Raw genomic sequence first — 15,266 nt, 5'->3', positions numbered from 1 at the left:
TCTTGCAACTTTTTTGGGGAGGCCTCTACATACTCCAAGATAGGAGTTTTTCCAGGCTACTTGGGATGTTCGCCTTTGTATTTAATGGGATATGATGCAACCCGTGCCCTCTACTCTGGATGTTGATTTGGGATTTGCTCATCAATGCGCATCAGGTTGCATTTTGCCTCTTTTCCTACAGCATGTTATCGGTGCCGGCAGGTTGGTCATTTTGCACGTGCTTGCCCTTCGGCTTCCATGACCACTCCTCCTGTTCCTTCTTCAACTGTAAACTTTACTCTTCCTTCTCCTCCGGTTTCTGCTAAAGCTTTACTAGATAAGCTTTCTTTTACTGCTTTGAAGCATTACTGGAGGAAGGTAGAAAAATCACAATTGCTAAAGAAGTTTAGGATCCGACTTCCGTTGAGCATCATCAGCCTCCTTCTCCTCTAGATATGGATGTGCCCCTTGCAGAGGGGATCATACAAGATGCTGCACATGCTCTTTCTCAGGTTGATCCTCGAAGTGAAGCTGAAATGCTGAGTCCTGCTTTATCAGATGCAGCTCTTTCGTCGGAGGATACAGATTTTGATCTAGCTCCTTTGCCTCTGATGCCTGTGCCAGAGTCTCCTTCTCTTCGGGATACAGAAGTGCCTTTTTTACTGGAATCTTTTCATCCCATGTTACAACAGATTTTTGACCCTGTGATTCAGAAATTTCGAGTACCAGCCTATATCAAGAAGAATCACAAGGGCAAAAAACAGCTGGTTTTTATTGATGGTGTGGTTTCATCACTACATCAGTTTTTAGAGAGCAATAATTTGAAGCTGGAGGATGCTGTGTTTGATCCTCCTCTAGCTTGATATGTAACTTTTTACTTGGCTGCCTCATGACTTTTGCTCTGAGGCTTTACTTGTAAAATTTTTTCTTGTACTTATTGGTGGGTTTTTACCTCTTTTGAGGTTTCCCACACAGAAATATAAGATTTCACTAAAAAAAATGTGTGTGTGTGTGTGTGTGAGAGAGAGAGAGAGAGAGAGAGAGAGAGAGAGATGATTTATTTATATACTCCTGTGCACATGTGTGCATATGCACAATATTCTTACTATACGAGACAGAATGGTTTTATGTTGGGCATTGATGGTTTGGCTTTGTAGAACAAGCAGAGATGTGGGATGCTATTATATTTTTTAATTGGGATGTTCTCCTAAAGGATTCATTGGAGCTTCGAACTTACAGAGTGAGCTTACTTTTCAGGGAGGCGATCCCAGTTCTATCTGGTCAAGTGAAGGAGGCATCAAGAACCAAGCTTATCAGGGGGTTCTGAAATGTCTGAACCGCATGTTTGATGATGGACTACATTGCGATGTAACAATAAATGCAATTAATGGTAGCATAGGTGCTCACAGAGCTATTCTCTCAGCCAGATCCCCGGTTTTTGAGAGTATGTTTATTCATGATCTCAGAGAGAAGGAATCTTCTATAATTAACATTGATGATATGACCCTTGAGGCTTGCAAAGCTCTTTTGAGCTACATCTATGGACAAATAGATTATGATGAGTTTCAAAAACATAGGATTTCCCTTCTCCGAGCCTCAGACAAGTATGACATACGTGATCTGAAGGAAGCTTGTGAAGAAAGCCTGTTAGAGGATATCGATACCAAGAACGTCCTCGAAAGGCTGCAGCATGCCTGGATCTATCACCTACCTTGTTTGAAACGAGGATGTTTGAAGTATCTCTTGGACTTTGGCAAAGTTTTTGATGTACGTGAAGATTTGAATGTGTTCCTGCAATATGCAGACCGTGACCTGATAATGGAGATGTTTCAGGAGCTGCTGAATCTGTGGAGAGGCGGGTGACAGATTTCTATGCTTGGATGAACATTGAATAATGGCTCTGAAGTGTGTATATGATGGATGTATCATAGCTTGTGAGACAACAACAGATGACTTCAAATTCTCATATCTTGGATGCTGCAGCCTGGGTACTGTGCTGACAAGTAGAGCATTTACAAATAGCTCGTTTGTTGCCCTGCATTTATCTCAGATGTCATGTCGTACGTGGGACCTTGTTTTGATGATGGCTGATAATCTTCAGGGAAATCTCTTCCTTTTTCTAACCATAATTTCTTTTGTGGATTTTAAGATTAGGTGCAAGTAGGAGCATTGTTCATGACCTAGATTTTGAGAGATAGAAGGTGTGCCACTTAGGACATGTCGATAAGGAAGCTTTGTTGAATTCGACTTTTCAAGCTTGCTTGTCCTAGGTTGGCTTCACATTTCTATTTAGTGCTTTCTCATTGGAGGGAAGTGCTTTAGCAAGGTCTCAACTAGCTTAATGTCATATTCCAAGTCCGTTTTCTCTTTTTCTAGAAAATCTTCGTTAGCTATGGCTATATGGTCCTTTGGCTAAGTTACTAACTGCTTTTCTCTTTTATCCCCCTCCCTCTTATTGATTTGAATGGCTGGACTCTCTCTCTCTCTCTCTCTCTCTCTCTCTCTCTCTCTTTATATATATATATAATCATGTTCATAAGAAAGAACTTACATATGCCTCAAGGCGGTCTCATTCCAGCGGTCAACTGATCCCATTTCTCAAATAGTTAGATAAGAAGTGCATATTCATATGCCGTGGCATCAAATTGTATTTCCATTTCTAAGACATTTCCAAAACATAGTGATGCAATTGGCAACTATCTTGTCCAGTGATCTCCAAAAGTGAAAAAAAAATGTGCCTTGCCCTCACACATATCGTTGCCTAAAAACTTTGATGAAAATGCAACCATGAAAACATGCTCCAAGCCTTTGAGAGTATACATTGCAAAAAAATGCGTACGCATGCAATGATGCTGCAAAAACAATGTCTCTTTATCAAAGATGATGTGTTTTGAAATTTATTTTCAAGATCATGTTCTCCAATGGATCTTGTTGCTAAAATAAGTTGTCGAAAAGCTTCTTTCAACCTTTTTATTGCCCGAATCAAGCTACCTTGAAAGTTTTCTCCCATTCTCATGATATCTGATAACTTGGCCACATTAGAACACAATTTATTAGAAGACTTTTTACTTGCCAAATTGGACTCCTTTTCTTTTGCTAATCTTAGTCCCCCCGAAAGCATTAAAGGATACTTCCTTTAGCTACTCCTCAAAGACTTGGAGTTAGGAACTACCGCCACCTCTTCTTCTTCTTCAGATCTCTCCACCTCCATCTACTTGTCTCTGAAAAATGTCAATGGTGTTCAAGTTAGCCACCCCCTTGTCGTTCATTTCCCTAGAGACTTGCTCTCTTTCCTTATCGAAAAATAATGCAAGTGAAAAACATAAGTCCATCGGCCTAGAATGGGAGCTTGCAACAATCAATCTATGTGACTGCGAGTTTGTATTATGAAGTCAAAAAGAGAGAAGTTTTTACATCAAAAGTTCTCTATCTCTGACTAGACCATCGGGGAGAAGTAACATAAGATATTCGTCCAAAACAAACAGAGCTGAAGCCACGGGATCTGGCTCTTCTCCCTACTCACATGTCACTTGATTGGCTACAACTGGCTCTACGTAAAGCCGGACTCAAGAAAAAAATCCCTTGATGTATTCTCATTTTGCACTTTAAATGATGCACTTGCAGCTGAAGAGATGGGTCTCTTGAAGGTGAGTGGCGGTGGTGAAGCTTCTGAGGGCACTGGGAGAGCGATAGACTACTGGGCTTGTGAAGAGGGCATAAGTGGTGTCTGAAAGGGGGCTTTTTCCTGGGTACTCGAAGCGGGCAGCGACGCAATAGTAGCGAGTGGAGGTACCACCACAGAAGGCATGAGAGGAAAGGGGACAAAATCATGAGTGGGAAGGATTGGCTGAGGTCCATGGGCTGCCGAAGCATTTTGCGATTGTCTTCACATCCTATCTCTTTCCTTTTCCTCGTTCTTTGCAAGGAGATGTAGTTGAGCCAATAGCGTATTTGTATTTTCTTCTTTTGCCAAACTATCTTTTTTCTTACAATACACCTAAAGCTTAGTTTGGATTTGGATAATTTTTTGAATATTGTCAATTGGCTCTTGGTTTCAAACATAAATTCAGGCAATAATCATTAGCATCCACATGAGCATTGTTAAAAACTTTTGTGCATCTTCAATACCAAATGGACCACAACGCAGAACTATGGATAACGTTCCAGCTGGGAGGGGCTCTGTTAGGAGTATCTCCCAACAACAAGTAAGCATAATTAAACAAGAAATGGGTTATATGATTTTGCATTGAATCCCACAGAGCTCTCGACAAACTACAATTTAGAAAGAGGTGCGGGATATCTTCTTGCGCACATTGGCATCTCTTACACCAGCCATCACCCTGGCCTATCTTCCTAGCTCGACTGGCTGTCCGGACTCCTTTGTGAAGTATTAGCCAGAGAGACAGGAATGCTTCTCTAAGATGTTCCTATCCCAGACTTTCTCAAATCTCTTTGCCCATACTCTGTTCGAGTCTCTCCTATGCCATTTTAGGTTGAGGAGACTGATTACCTTTTCCTGTCCTTCTACCCAGAGTTAACTATGTTTGTACCACCCATCTGAATTCCTTGAGGGAAGGCTTGAGGTGACCTCCCATCCATGGGAGATTGCCCCTCAACCACAGATTTCGCCTCTCTTGTATTAGTCTTAAATCAAAGTTGTTGAGTCAAAGTATGGCTATCAACATTTTGGCATCCATCCATTTACCCTGTTCTTGGTTCCAAAGATCACCCCAAACTCCTATTCCCTTCTTGTTGAGGTGTAACACCCCTTTCAGATCCTCGTTCTTGGCACCTGTGAGTCTGGCCAGATTAGGGGGAACTAAATTGAATCTTGACTACAAAACATGCCCGTCTTTCTTGAAAAACCCTTCCAGGTGATATGTGTTCTCATTGACTCCCAGGCCTGCCACATTCCCTTCCATAGTTCATATCCTTTGGTGACACAAAGCTCCTTGCCCAAAAGAGCTACCCCAAAAGGGATCTGCTTCCAATGTTTGCATCTTCTGAACCTGACTTTGTATATTCCAGCAGGTCAATGCAGCCCATGTTAATCTGGTTCTAGAAATGCTTTGATTATCCACTGGCCCATGAATCTAGCAGAGGATTTTTCTACATCTACTATCCCCATCCCTCCTACCTCTTTGGGTAGCGTACTGAATTGCCATCTTACCTTGGCCATTTTATGAAGTTTTCTGTCCCCACCCCAACAGGAAGGACCAGTAAAGGTTGTTAATCTTCACTAGGCTCTTAGTAAAGGCTGATAATCTTCACTAGGCTCTTTTAGTTGAAAGCCTAGTAGGAAATAAAGTACAAGATCGATGGGTAGATTTAAGACAAACTTTCTGCTGGTGAGAGTTGGCTGAAGACCTTGCCATTTGGTGACTTTGCCCCTGTTCTTTTGAGTACCCAGTCCCATCGATCATTTATTGAACGTCTAAAACCCATTGGAATTCCTAGCAGCCTGAAGACCCCTCCCTCCCTTATGCTTTTGCAACCTTTGTTTATAAGAATCTACTACGGTGGGTTCCTGGTTCCATAGATACCTATTTTTTCATGATTGATTCTAGAGTCAGAGGCTCAACAAAACACATTTAAGCATTCAATAATGTGAGGCACTGAATGCTCGTCATTATGAGGAGTAAGATTAGTATCGTCAACAAATTATTGGCATATGATTTGTCTACCCCTTCTACATGGAGGATGTCGACAAAGGAAATGAAAAAAGGGCCTACTCCCATGTCCTTTAAAGAAGACAAGATGGAACCCCATTCCATCCTATTGTAGGCTTTGTCAAAGTCAAATTTGAGGAAGCAAATGCCATATTGGGTTTTATTAGCTAGTTCAAGTCCTTCCTAGAGGGTAAGGATCACCTTGAGGATGTGCCTTCCTTGACTAAAGCCCTTTTGCTCTTCCCTTATCCACTTCTACATCTTAGTCTCATGCTTGATGGCCCCTTATCTTCTTTTACATCTTAGTCCTGTGGTAAATATTTTATAGCTGGTGTTCAACATGATCAATGGTCTCCAGTTTTTAATCTCATCTTTAGGGCCTCCTTTTGGAATTAGCTATATCATGCATGTGTTAATCCTTGGATCAAGGAACCCTTTATCTTTCAATTCCTACCAAAGCTTCATTAGATAGGGGCCAACCGTTTCCCAAAAAACTTGGTAGAATTCTACTGGGAGTCCATCCTCACTTGAAGTCTTGCCTTTTGCTATTGCATCAACCGCCCCTTTCGATTCTTTTAATGATAGATCTCTATCTTAGAAAAGGCAATCAAAAGAGGCCATCTGCTTGGTTCTGACCTGCTGACATAGATCTTTGGCTCTGAGTTTTTCTGTTGAGAGGATATTTGCCTGGCCTAGAAGTTTCTAGAAGTGGGACAAGACTATATCCATGATCTCGTCTGGGCCTTGCACAATCCTGCCATCCTTCTGAAGAGCATATATTGATTCCTTAGCATGCTTGCTTCTGAACATATCCTCATTAGCCCTATCTCCTTTATTGCCCACCACTGTCTCATGTAGATTCTGGCTTATCTTGCTTCAACCTCTACCTTTGCTCTCAATTTGTCTCTCTTACGTTCCTTAGTTGTGTCTGTCCCTCAATTGAGTTGTCATTTTCAAGCCCCTTTATTTGTTCTTCTAACTTCTGGCTCCTTATGAGTCTTAGCTTTGCCTCACCTTTGTTTTATAGCCTTCAAGAAGTCTCTAGTGCAATCCATGGCTCTCACGCACTTGTCTGAAATGCTAGAGATGTTCCTCAGAATGCTTTGTGCCAAATCCTTATAATCTATTTTGCACATAAGGCAACTGAAATAAGAAAGGATTCACATTGAACCAGGATCTAAGAGTCCTCCCTTCACCCTTCTCTAGGGAGATTAAAATTGGTTTATGATCAGAGAAAGGGAGGGATGTTAAAGCACTACTCTTATGACAAAGTGCATCATTCAAAATCCTTCTAGTGAAAGAAGCTCTTTCCAATCGTGATTTTCTGTGGAGATGACCTATCTGATTGTTTGACTATCTATGTGGAGATGACCTATCTGACTGTTTGATCAAGTGAAATATGTGTTCTCTGAGGCATCAATCAAGACAACTTGATCCTGAAGGCTGTTCTATGTGGAGATGACCTATTTGACTATTTGACCAAGTGAAAGATGTGTTCTTTGAGGCATCAATCAAGACAGCTTGATCCTTAAGGCTGTTCCAAGTGGTCATCTCACTCCCCCTTATGACATTCCCTATCCCATTCCATCTATCCCTTCTGCATTCAACCATATTAAAATCTCCCAAAAGAATAGTATTGTCTTGAAGGATCTTACCACTCTAGAGGAGTGCTCTATCTCTTGCCAAGTTAGGCGCCTAGAGTGAAAATATCTGACACACTAGGTTGGGGTGAATGAACTCTACCCCTACTCCATTGTAGCCAAAGGTGGTTAGAGCCCCGCCGACTACTTGAGCCAAGTGCTTAGCAATACCCAACACTGTGCTCCTCTACCCTCTTCGTGTTCTATAGACCCACACTCTCTTGTCATCAATTTGGCTAAGTTGCCACCTTAGCTTTAGTCCTCCTACTTTGCTTCCTGGATAGCTAAGAAATCAAGATTGAGTCCTCTAGCATGCAACCATCTTTAAAAGATTGTGGGTTTGAGGTCATTAGTCATTCCTTGAACGTTTACACTTAGGAAACAAAATTCATCTTGACTCTGCATGATTGGGTAGAGCTTTTATTTAGTTTATTCTTGAATTTAATCAGACTAACTTGAGGCATGAGTGCAAAGCCCTCTCGACATCCTCCTCTTTTCTCTCTCTGTGATATCTAGGTCCTTTGATTTATCACCCGAAGTACCCGAACGTAGAGTTCTTTTTTTTGTCTGGATAGCCTTTATCCCTTTCACTAAGGTAAAAAGGCAGTCTTCCTTTCCTAATGCGATGTGCTTAGCTTATTAGTACTGAGCTTCAAAGTCTTCTGTGTTCTCTATAAATTCCTCTTCCTCCCTTGAGCTATCTACCTTCTTTTCCTCAGAGACCGCTACTGCATCATGATCTTTCTCTTTACTTACTTCCCTCCACTGCTCATTATCCCTTTCATGTGATTTACCTTTTGTTCTTGCTGCTAGAACCTCTTCATCAGGAGCTTGAACAGGCTGTGAAGGGGGAGTAGGTTCCTCTGCTTTTTCCTGTCTATGACTATTCCTGGAAGGATAGTCCTCAATAAAGTGTCCACCCAACCCACACAGAAAGTAAGAGTTTTCTATATTCTTATAGAAGATCTTTTGGATCAATTCTGTGCCATCTCCATCCAACATGTGAATAGCGTCTAGTGGCTCAACAACTAAGTACATCAAAACACAGGCTTGTGGGTTCCCCCCCAGGCTTATTAACCTTTTTAGTTTCCAGACCCAAGGACTGTCCTGAACACAGAGCCTCTACTTGCAAAAAAAGAGAGAGTGGAAGATCAAGAAACTCTACCCAGATTGGGGCTTTGGAGGGAGGCAGTGACTCAGGGCTAAATGAAGGTTCCCATAGTTAGACAGATAAGGGTTGACTTCTAATAGTCTAGGCGTCCTTTTGGACTACCTCTCTTGCCATCTCTAGCTTCTAAAAAAGGAAGACTATATACCCATTTCTAAGAAAACGTATGCTAGTAACGTTGAGACCTTTGCGTGTTGAGTTGGTAGGAAGATAGTTTGAAAAATTGCTAAGGAGTGTATGATGTCAAAACTCATAAAAAACAACTAAGAATGAAGAATCAAGCTGAATTTTGAAGCTGTTTTGTGTCTTAACACTCACCCCTTAAGAAATCTTGCATTTTGACATTCAAATGTTGTTTTTCTTTCAAGTTTTTTTCATTGGGTAGGTAGATTAGGTAGTTTAGCATCCCCCCATCACAAAAAAACATGAACAAAAACCTCTAAATCATCAACAATCATAAAAAACTAGTCGGTGAAATTGTGTGTTCCTATCCCCACGGGTCATTTGCTATCTCGTTGGTATAACTTGCATTGACCTATCACCATAGCTCTATCCCATCAATTAAACTTGCATTGACCCGTCACCTTAGCGCTATAAATTTTCATGCAAATTGCATTGAAATAAACCCCTTTTCACAAAAGCCATTGAAATAAATCCCATTGAAATAAGCCATAAGGGACTGCCATCCCTTGATCCCACGTCGAGGCGGACTCAACCTAGAATTGAGGCCTCAACCGTGCCAATGAACACATTATCTTGAGATCAGGAAGAGTCCTACAAGCTCAGCTTGAGCCTAAAGACTCTGCCTCAAATACCATCTTGTCGACCTCCATACCTAGCTTGGCATCCTCATGGTCGGTAAGCTCAAAAGTTGGTTCTCACTCATTGCAAGAACCGCCACCAGGTGAATTATCTAGCTCAGAAGAGTCCCTGAGTCAGGATGAAGACATGGGTGAACCACCCCCTAATGTTAAAGCCTCAGTGGCTTTGAACTCCATTCCCCCACTGATCTCCACTCTCCTACCCCATCTACAGCTACACTAAGGGAAACCTTTTCCAATATCATGGGAAGGTTTGAATTGACAGACCTAGTAGAGTGGCTAAACCCATTTGCTAGACAGACTAGGGAAATGTCAAAGGCTCAAATTCCGACCCAACCACCAAGGTCAGAAGCAATACTCAAGGAGCCAAGTCCCACGATACCTAATGGCAATCAACCCCCGTCGTACCAATTCTTTGATGATAGACAATCCTATGGGGATGGAGTTCGACCCACATGCTCCCAAGGGCCCCAAATGCTAGAGCAAAGGGGGCAGAGGAGTATCCTTAAAGGCTCACAATTAAGACCCTCCACCTCAGACGACCCTATGATGCCTCCTTGGCAACAAAACATGGGAGATATTCACTACCCAGTGCCCCTTATAAGCCTATGCCTGCAGGGGACATACCACTCCCTAGAGGACCTCCAGTCCAACCTGTTAGGCCCAACCTAACCCAAGTCACAATGCCAATTCCTAGTGGGCCTGGATCCTCCCATCCAACCTTGTGCCATCTAATCCATGGAACCCTTCATCAAGACCACCAATGTATGGGATATGGCCCACCATCCCACAACCTCCTCCTATATTCGCAAACGGTCCTTACAGACGAAGCTATGAGGATCCTAGTGCAAGCACTAGGAAGGGGGGCCGCCGCTCCACCACCAATGTTTCTAGGAAGGGATACCAACCTCCCCTCAAGCAGCAAGCTTGTCACAATCTCTAAGCTAATCACCAAGTTTCTAGGAGGAGACCTAGTCTCTCATGTTGAGAGATTTGAACAAATTTGTGAGACCTTTGGTGATATCGGGGATGTAGACAAGGTCAATGCTTTTAGCTTGAGTCTTGATGGCAAGGCTGAACAATGGTTTGGAGCCTTAAACCCTGAGGAGAAAATAAGTTGGGACACATTGCGTAAATCCTTCATTGTGGGGTTTGCCCCCAGTGGTCCCAAGTGGAGCCCGCTTAACCAGCTTTATGAGGTGAAGCAGAAGGACACCGAGTCCTTAAGAGACTATATCACTAGGATTAAACATTTGAACTTGCAATGTGAACCCCATGAGAGGATGAGTGATGTGCAGCTTCTGCCACACTTCCTCAGAGGGCTACGGGATGCTAAGCTGCATGATCATTTGTTGTTTGCTATGAATCCCACATCGTTTAAGCTATGCAACAAGACGGCGATACGCTTAGGGAATAACATGAGGGAGACGCCGCAAAAGGATAAATCCTTAGCTTCCTTAGATATGTCCCAAATAGCACAGGCTTCAACCTTAGAAGCAATTAAGGATGCAAGCATGACACTGAAGGTGCTTGACATGGAAGAGTTGGCCACAGATCTATTAGACAAGTTGAACCATTGTGTTCATTGGGGAAATCATGACACATCCCAATGTCATTATCCTAGGGTGATTCCTCAACCCATGTATCAACAAAGGTTGCATCTACCATTGCCGGCACTGCCCAATCCATCCAATCAGGCACAATTGGCAATACAAGGAGCCACATCAACCAATCAAGGGCAATTTTAGGGCTCAAAATATTCCATTACCCTCGCCAGTACTGGGACCTCAACCACCACCTCCACAAAATACTCTCTTGAATCAAGTATTGGTGGAAGAGCTACCTAGTGATTGGGGAGACTCGAGACCTACCTTCAATTCTCACAACTATCCCCAAAATGGTGACAATGTAAATAGGTCTAGTATTATAAGTCACTACATTATACAAGGTGACCAATACATTGCGGTCTACTAGATGACATCGATTCCTTAAAAAACGGGATATATGAACTTAACCAAGACACAATCCATTCAATGCCATATGTGTTAAGGGCCACACACAACCAATGAGTGTCCATATAAGGGGCAATCTAAGCAGCCAATCACGTGTGCACCAGCATCTAATACACCACCGCCATTATGCACTGGGTGTGGTGTGGACCATCTTTTTAAGGATTGCTTGATGGAAAGGCCATCTAAGTCCACAAGCCTTACCTTGTTAAGCCTTGAGAGAGGCCAAGTGTCATCAATATACTTGACTGTAATCACGAGGTTGCAAGCCTTAAAAAATCCCTTGACACATTCAAATGAGAAAAACTTCAATGCAATTGAACACAGGGAGCTATGGGGTTTAAGTTAGAAAGTGACATGGGAAAGCTCATAGTCCATGGCACAGTGTTGGGTACCTCCTTGATCAGGAGTGGTGGAACATGAAACTTGAAGAGGTTCCTAGTGTCATGAATAATTTCCATAAGGTGGTTTGTGCATATCATCCATAGGATGTTGCATTTAGTAGTGTTGTAAAAGAGCTAGCTAACTATCAATGCAAGGAGGGTTTGCTTGCATCTAGCAATGTACAAGCATTGTGGAAATTATCAATAACGAATGGTGCTAGTTGTGAACTCCTATGTCCACATGTCGGCGAGATTCTTGGCACAGCTATCCTCCAATTACACGTGGAAAGGAATTGGAATCATTATAAGTAGATCCACAATAATTTGAGGAAAAAACTCCTAGAAGATCAAGCTTAGAAGCTGTATATATTTCTTGTAATCAAGTTGAGAAGCTTATATATATTTATGAAAATATGATGCTGTTCATGATTCCACCCCTTATGAATAGGTTCCTCTTATCAATGAAACTACCATTGCAATCCAAACAATTGAGGAGTAGCTAAATGAAGGAGGTGATACTAACGATGAGGACAATGAGGAAAGGGAGGATGAGGATGACCTTATTGGTCTTCCAAACAACAATCATGAGAAGCAAGATCAACAAGATGAAGACAATGATGATGAATCTGATCCTTGTAGCCTTCACCATTAAATTAAGTGACGATGGGGTACATTTTCAGATTCTTTTAAGTGCTAACAAAGATTTGCAGAAAGAATGTGGCACCTTTATATGCTTTGTATCACATTACTATGTAAATGGTTTATTGTTAGCATGTATGTAATCATTTTTTGTATGCTAGATTTTATAGGTTTCTTTGATGTGTTGCTTTTATGGGTTTGCTTGTTGCACAAATACATATGTAGCTTGAAAATAGTATTTTTAAGTGTCAATATGCACATTTAACAATAAAAATGGACTAGAAAGTTGAGATCAATGCAATGAAATTTGAGGCTTTAGATTGAATTAAAGGACCTCTCCTCATGTTGTATTATTGGAATTTTGCTTGTAGACACGATAACTATTTCTAGAGACCTCTGATCAAGTTGATCTAAAATTAAAAGTTGTAGTTCTCAAAGTCCTCTACAACTTCTCTTCAAGAATGAGGTCAAGATTTACATAGCTTGAGATCAAGATTTATCCATAGCTTAATATATTTTACCACACTACTTGTAGGTCTCTGGAGACTACACCTTTAGTCTACTGATATAGAGTCACCTTTTAATGTAGGGTCATATTCAAGATATGGAAAGCAACATACAGCTTGGTCTAGCCTCCAAAATGCAAGTTGACCTTCCTTTGGGGGACTACAGATGCACTATCTTTGCAATATGACTATGGTTCCAAGCTCTCAACACTCCACATGGATTGTGGATGAAACTATTGGCCTTAACAATGAATGTGGAGGAAGTGTCGGCCTCCACAATGACTATGGAGGGCCACGTCAACTTGCATCACTAAAGAAGACATGTGGTGCTCACTAGTAGCGACTAGGGTTGTCTTTTCTCTCATACCATCCAAGAATTTTAGAATGTGTGTAGAAATAGTGCACGTATACAAGGAGGATGAGCTAACTCATAAGGTGGTATCAATTGCATCAGGGATCTATGTTCTTATACAACCATAAACCAAACTAAGTATAATATAACCAGAGGTTATAACCAACTCTAAAAACATAGCTAATGACTAATCGAACTCTGGCGACATAAACTAGAAATTAGGTAGCATCCCACCCAAATTCTCATTTAAAGAGGGACGATGATGAATAGAGCTTGCTTGTATGTCACTAAGCTTTTGAATGAGGTTGGTAGTATCTCAGATAGGAGATCTACTAGGTTTTCTCTATGAGTGCTACAATTAGATAGAGTAGCAAGAAGTAGACAATAGTTTCCTTGAGAGTAGTTTATTGAAACACTTGGGAAATACGTGGGCTTGCTTGGCATAAGTCTCCACAAAGTATGATATCGACACCCCCAAATGGTTGCAAATGATTGTGTTTGATCTCACGCATTCGTATGTCTACAGTGATGAATGTATTTTTCCCTATCAATGAAACTGTGTCAAAAACTATCAAGTCTAAATGCTTATATAGTACTAAAAGAGTTTGTAGTGTTTCAGAGGAAAGGGCTTTGTATGTGGAAGTCATAAGTGAGTGCAGCGTGTATTGTTGTGTCGCCGATATTGAATGCTGCTTTTCCAGTGTATGCTAAGACAAGAATTCTTGGTAAAGCTGCATCAATTGTGTCACAATGATTGTAGTATCTTAACACTAACACAAGGAGTTTGAATGTTTTCCTCATGCCCGCATTACCAGATAGGAATATGTGTAATGGCATAGTTAGAAGAAGCCGAATTTTTCAAAAGAATATCCTCAACTATCACGTGTTGTTCCAAATTCAAAGTTCTTATTGAGGCGTGGTATTGATCATTTGGTTGAGTTTTGTACGAAAGTGTGTATTGTCAGTCAATTGTTTATGCTTTTGTGTTTTAGGAAGCTCAATCCCTAAGTCTAATTCTTGTTTTTTTGGAGCGATTATTGTAGCTTGGAGATGACTTAGAGGTAGACAAAGTTTCATTTGATAAAGTTGGCTTACGTACCATGAGTTTGGTAAAGAGGGCTCTATTGGTTTCTATTGAGTCAATGTTTGCAATGTAGAAATCATACCATGTGAGAATATTTGCATTTAGCGAGAACTCTTGCTGAAGGAAGGGCAAGTAGAGCAAGCATAATTCTCTGTAATGTTTTCGGGGTCCTTGTCCTTATTGTAATTCTTAAAGCATATTGATTTTTTGGCATTTGCGTTTTTTGGAGGCACCTTCGTTCCTGCCATATACACTTACGAATGATGCCAAACAAACATCATGTAAGGATGAATGTCATTGCAAGTACTTTGTGATGATGTCTACGAAAAATATGTCATTGCTCTCAAGGTGCAATTTTTCTAGTTCTCCCCTACGCTTCAATAAGTAAGTCCTTTCATCAAGTGGGCTTGTGTTGATATAAGAGAACTCCCTTGTAGTTGAAGGTAAAGGTAGGGATAAACATAAAGATGCTTTACTGCATGTTGAGAATTGCATTTCCAACTTTGCGAATGAATTCATTGGCCGGTGCGCTCATTTGCATACATTCAACGAATACATTTATGACTGCGTCGATGGTTTCTTTGTCCATTTTTGTCATGTAAGATGTGTAGTATGATGTAGCTCCATGTGGATTTAAGATAAATTGAAGGTCAATGTTTGCTTCCCATAGCTTTGATATTGTTGGATTGAAATTGTTTGGGAAAATGTCCTTTGGTTTGCACTTCAAGAAGATTATACGTTGGCTAATAATTGATCGTAACACGGCTATGCATTGCTCTTCAGTAAGCTTGATTTGTACTAGGAACTCTTCGATGTTTAGCTAAACTGTTGCTTGGTTCTCTAATACTGTGCTTATAATTTTCGCTTGGTATTTATGAGAACCTTCTATGTCTTGCACGTTCAGTACTATAAGCACCGTGGTTTTACACATGGGTGGGTGTGGGAAACCAAAATGACATTTTTTGTTTCTCCTTTTGCAAGTCTTCCTATGCTTATGACATTGGATTTTAGGATTA

General features: G+C 41.1%; 1 protein-coding gene across 1 annotated transcript in view; it reads left to right on the top strand.

Moving 5' to 3' along the window:
* The window catches only part of LOC147893455 (BTB/POZ domain-containing protein At1g55760-like), a 29,757-nt gene extending 27,694 nt beyond the window's left edge, over positions 1 to 2,063 (top strand). The window contains exon 5 of the mRNA XM_087386005.1: positions 1,237 to 2,063. Within this exon, the coding sequence (XP_087242131.1) occupies positions 1,237 to 1,842 (606 nt within the window). The 3' untranslated portion in view covers positions 1,843 to 2,063. The remainder of the gene's footprint in view (positions 1 to 1,236) is intronic.
* Positions 2,064 to 15,266: the final 13,203 nt, after the last annotated feature.

This window comes from Dipteris shenzhenensis, chromosome 15 (assembly GCF_047967505.1).
Source record: "Dipteris shenzhenensis isolate YYH24624 ecotype China chromosome 15, Dip_SZ_1.0, whole genome shotgun sequence".
In the NCBI taxonomy this organism is placed as follows: domain Eukaryota; kingdom Viridiplantae; phylum Streptophyta; class Polypodiopsida; order Gleicheniales; family Dipteridaceae; genus Dipteris; species Dipteris shenzhenensis.
This window is presented reverse-complemented; position numbering and strand designations above follow the sequence as displayed.